This window comes from Bombina bombina, chromosome 6 (assembly GCF_027579735.1).
Source record: "Bombina bombina isolate aBomBom1 chromosome 6, aBomBom1.pri, whole genome shotgun sequence".
Taxonomy (NCBI): domain Eukaryota; kingdom Metazoa; phylum Chordata; class Amphibia; order Anura; family Bombinatoridae; genus Bombina; species Bombina bombina.
In genome coordinates, this window is record NC_069504.1 from 101818137 (window position 1) to 101823472 (window position 5336).

Here is a 5336-nt window from a genome sequence, read left to right on the forward strand (position 1 = left end):
TTTGAAATTTAATACAATAGAGGAGTCCTTCAAGGGCTTAGAAATTATCATATGTGCCTTCATAGGTTTGCTTTCAACCATAATACCAAGCGAACAAAGTTAAATTTTTAAAAAATTTGAATGTGAAAATGTGTTATAATTAAATGCACTGTTTGAAATATAAAAAATTTATTTGGACTCGACAGTCCCTTTAAAATTATTGTATACTGTCCCTTTAAAAATTTCCATTAGAGCATTAGGAATTTGGATTTCAACTTGAATAAAAAAAAATTTCTATTAAAAAATGTTTGTTATAAAGTAAATTGTAAAGTTGTTAAAGGGACAGTCAAGTCCAAAAAAACCTTTCATGTTTCAAATATGGCATGTAATTTTAAACAGCTTTCCAATTTACTTTTATCACCAATTTTGCTTTGTTCTTTTGGTATTCTTATTTGAAATCTAGACCTAGGAAGGCTCATATGATAATTTCTAAGCCCTTGAAGGCCGCCTCTAATAACATGCTTTTGTATTTGCTTTTCACAGCAGGGGAGAGCTGGTTCAGGTAAACCCTATAGATAACATTGTGAGCACGCCCGTGGATTGTGGCAGACACTGCACTAATTGGCTAAAATGAAAGTCAATAGATAATAAATAAAATGTCATGTGATCAGGGGGCTGTCAGAAGATGCTTAGATACAAGGTAATCACAGAGGTTAAAAGTATATTAATATAACTGTGTTGTTTATGCAAAACTGGGGAATGGGTAATAAAGGGATTATCTATCTTTTATAACAACAACAATTCTGGTGTTGACTGTCCCTTTAAAGATTACATGCGCTATTAGAATTTTTTTTTTTTATTTATTACTTGACTGTCCCTTTAAATCTTTGTCAAATGTAGTCTAAATAAATATATGTTTATTTTATTTTTGTCAAATATCAGGAAATAAATGGCTTCTGGAGGAGAACCAAGAATTCGAACATTGTTTGACCTAGATGAACAGGAGGTGTCTCAAATGGTAATTTTAGTAATATTAAAAAAAAATTATATTGAAAAGTTCAGAAAAGTTCTGTCTCTGTTTACAGTAATTCAATTTCTTATTACATACATTTTATAAAACTTTTCTAAAGACGACTTTAAAAAAATAATTTTAGATATTTTTAAAAATTTAAAAAATATTACATAAATTTGTTTAAATGTAATGCGATCTATATATTTATATATATACATTTATACAAAACACTTATTTATTTTTCTAATTTATTGAATTCGATCAAAAATATTGGTTTAAGTTTTTAAATAGAGTTGCAAATTTTATATCTCACAGAAACGGTGTAAACATGTATTTAATTATTTTTTGCAAATTTATTAAAATCACATTAATAGTTAATTTTAACATGGGTTGGTAAACTTTTTAGATACACAGTTGTTGTGATATTTGAAATTTTATTTAATTTTTAAATTGTATTTGTTTATCTCATAATTTTGGTAAATCACTTTAATATACTTTTGATTTGAAATTCCAAAATTATTAAATTTTTAAATTTTTATTTTATTAGATGCAAAATTTAATTGATGAACAAAATGCGGAGCCTTTACTATTTGATGTGACCCAAAATCATCGTTGGGATCCACGTAGAAGTGCTGTTGAAATGGCCAGAGATTTAAATACACAGTCTACTGATCAAGATGGAAGTGAGATGGAAGAAGACTCTCAGCGATTGCAAAATATCGATTGGTGTTTATGTGGAAAATGTAAATTGATGCCAACAGTAATCGAATCATTTTGCTGTCGTGAAATGGAAGAGGTGGTCAGTAAAATTCAAGAGGGACATAATTGCATTTCAGAACATGATTACCATCAAAATACCAAAGATAGAGAATTCCTTAAAAGAATTGCTTTAATAACTAACAGTTTGGGACCATATAGATTACAAGGAGTTGAAAACATGCCAGAAAGGTAATATTACTTTTTTTAAATAATGTTTTTAACAGTATAGTATAAATAATTTAAATTTTAATTAAAAAACAATTATATCTTTTGTAGTTTAAAATTTTTGATTTAATTACATATGCTATATATTTTATTTATATATAGCTATATATACGATTGTATTGTTACCATACATATAATTTTATCGCACTAGTATCACTTAAAATGGATATATCAAATCTCTGGTTTATTATTTGTTTTTGATATCTTTTTTGACAAATTAACATGTTTTAATTTTTTTTTTTTAAACATGTAGAGCATTTAGAAAACTTGCATACCGTGACTATACTTGTTGGATTCATGGTTTTCTTGGTCCCAAAAATAGAAAACCAATTCCATCATGTGTCGTAAATAGTATTAGATCATCTTTTCCAGAAGCGGACAACATATATGTAGGTTTCCACTACCCAGAGGATGATGGACCTGCTTTTGAAATGATCTTAGACTGATCTTATTTTTATATGTAATTTTTTTTTCTTTTTAATACTAAATGTTGAAGTTTTAGATATGATACATATTGTTAAAGATATATAAAAAAGATTTGTATATTTCATTTTGAGGATTTTTTTTAGTTTTAAAGTTGGTTAATACATATCACAACATATTTAATTTTTTATTTAATTTTGTATAGATTTCATATTTTTTTTTTTATTTTATTGTAAAAAAAAAGTTGTATTAAAAAAATAAAACTATACTAAATTTATCGTATTACATTTTTTGGAATATTAAAAATACAGTAACATTGAATAAAAATGTTTAAAAAATATTTTTGTGGATTATATTTTATTTATAAATTTATTATATTTCCAAAATTTTATAAATATTATTGAAAATTGATTGATGAAATATTATATAAACTTAGATTTTTTCGGTTATTTAAATAAATTTTTGCGTAGTAGAAATAAAAAATTAAAAATTTGAACATTAATATTCATGCATTTTGCTGTGGAAGTGATTGTGAAAGTGATGGTTCTTGGCCGTGCATGCTCTGAGCATCATAGAGGCTAGACATTACTATAAATATAGAGTTATGTTAAAAAATAGATATTAATTTTAATAAGATATTAGGTAGATAAGAATCTAGTATAATTTTTGAAATCGATGTTCTATATAGAGAAAAAAAAAGGTGAAATAGAAAAAAATACAAAATTTTTTTTTAAATAAAGTGTGAATCAAAGTTTTGGTGATAGAGTGAAAAATAAATTTTTAAAAGTAAACAACTTTAGGGACTGAAATTGAATGAAAGATAGGGCTAGGATTATTAGATTTTTAAATCCATGACCATTTACATATGCTTAAAAATTAATTTTTACTATGATGCTGCAAATTATGATTACTGAATCCTTCATTGAATTTTAAAAATTATTGTACCTGTGTCAGCTGTGGAAATTTAACACACCCCTCTAAATAAGGACACATCCTCATGTGGCACAACCAAATAATTTATTAAATAAATAAAAGGTAGACTAATAGACATAAAGAGACTCTGGGGGAGAGGGAGCGAGATAGATGGTGGGTAGAGGCAGAGAGACACATGGAGCGAAAGAGAGAGACAGGGGAGAGGGAGAGACAGTGATAGAGTGAAAAAAACAGAATGTTATAGTAAAATAGAGATAGAGAATCACACAGAGGGTTAGAGAGACACATAAGGGATAAGAGAGAGGCAGAGGAAGAGAGAAAGGTATAGAAAAGAGAACATTTTGGAGAAAAACACATAAGGAGAGAGACATGGAGATATATATATATATAGAGAGAGAGACAGATGGATATATAAACACACAGATGAGAGATAGAAAAACAGAGGGGAGAGACAGAAAGACAGAGGGAATAAACAGAAAAACAGATGCGATTGAGACTAACAGAGAGAGAGAGTGTGTGACAGAGAGAGAGTGACACAGAGAGAGAGTGTGACAGAGAGAGAGTGTGACAGAGAGAGAGAGTGTGACAGAGAGTGAGATAGTGACAGTGAGAGAGAGAGTGACAGAGAGAGTGATAGTGACAGTGAGAGAGAGAGTGACAGAGTGAGAGAGAGTGTGACAGAGAGAGAGAGAGTGTGACAGAGAGAGAGTGTGACAGAGAGAGAGTGTGACAGAGAGAGAGTGTGACAGAGAGAGAGTGTGACAGAGAGAGAGTGTGACAGAGAGAGAATGTGACAGAGAGAGAGAGTGTGACAGAGAGAGAGAGAGTGTGACAGAGAGAGAGAGAGTGTGACAGAGAGAGAGAGAGTGTGACAGAGAGAGTGTGTGTGACAGAGAGAGAGAGTGTGGCAGAGAGAGAGAATGTGGCAGAGAGAGAGTGTGACAGAGAGAGAGATAGTGAGTGACAAAGAGAGAGAGAGTGTGTATGTATATATATATATATATATATATAATATTGAATTAATATTTATGTGTGTATCTTTTTCGGGCGTATCAAAGACACTGCCTCACCCGCCTCTGAGCTAACTACACATCACTGGAGGGGTAGTCGGAAAAAAACAGAGGGAAGTAAAAGAGACACAGAGTGTAGCGAGAGAGACACAGAGGAGAGTGAGAGACACATGGTTGAGTGAAGGAGACAGAGAGAGACATCTGGGACTGAGGGAGACAGAGTGGAGTGAGACACATACGTTGTAAGAGGGGGAGACAGAGGGAGGAGAGAGGAACATAATTGATGATATACCGAACACTGCCATGTGTGAGAGACACCAATTAATATTTAAATATTTGTTTTAAATTGAGTTTCAAGTGATAATAGTTTACAATATTTTAAAATTATATTAAAAATATAACAGCACATATGAATGTGATAATTAATAAATTAGTATTTTTTGTCAACATCTGGTTTGTCAAACATAGACAAAAGGAATATCTGTTTTTAATTAAATACTATAGCTAAAAAGAGAAATGGATAACGGCCAGCCCTAAGTTCACCTGATTGATGTCTCTCTCTGTATTGGGTCATAACAAAGAGATATGACTCAAATAAGCATTTATGTTACATTCAATATTCTTAACCACTTTTATACAGTTACTGTCGAAGCATGCTGTGTAATGTTGGACATACATGCTCTTGCCTATACAGAGCACAACATGTTTAAAAGCAACTAAAAAAAAATAAATATATTTGTAACCATATTAGAGGTGAAGCCCTGCCTCACCGGCATCTAGTGGCTGCACCACACTGAATATATATATATTATTATAAAAATATATATATATATATATATATATATATATATTTATATATATTAATATATCTTCAAAAAATTAATTTTTACATACATCAATTGAAGGAATTTAAAAGATTATATATATATATATATATATATATATATATATATATATATATAAAGTAAAAGGTATTGCTATCGATTTTGATAATT

General features: G+C 29.7%; 1 protein-coding gene across 1 annotated transcript; it reads left to right on the forward strand.

Annotated features, from left to right (window-relative positions):
• Window positions 1-928: 928 nt before the first annotated feature.
• Window positions 929-2421, forward strand: LOC128664328 (P2X purinoceptor 7). The gene is made up of 3 exons (XM_053719168.1): window positions 929-997; window positions 1539-1939; window positions 2229-2421. Exons 1-3 carry the CDS (start codon window positions 929-931, stop codon window positions 2419-2421), a joined length of 663 nt encoding a protein of 220 aa, XP_053575143.1.
• Window positions 2422-5336: the final 2915 nt, after the last annotated feature.

Bases quoted from the DNA above. Each gene is read 5' to 3' on its own strand.
- LOC128664328 (XM_053719168.1), top strand. From the start codon at position 929: ATGGCTTCTGGAGGAGAACCAAGAATTCGAACATTGTTTGACCTAGAT. The intron at 998-1,538 runs GTAATTTTAGTA...TTATTTTATTAG, and splicing joins AACAGGAGGTGTCTCAAATG to ATGCAAAATTTAATTGATGA. The intron at 1,940-2,228 runs GTAATATTACTT...TTAAACATGTAG, and splicing joins GTTGAAAACATGCCAGAAAG to AGCATTTAGAAAACTTGCAT.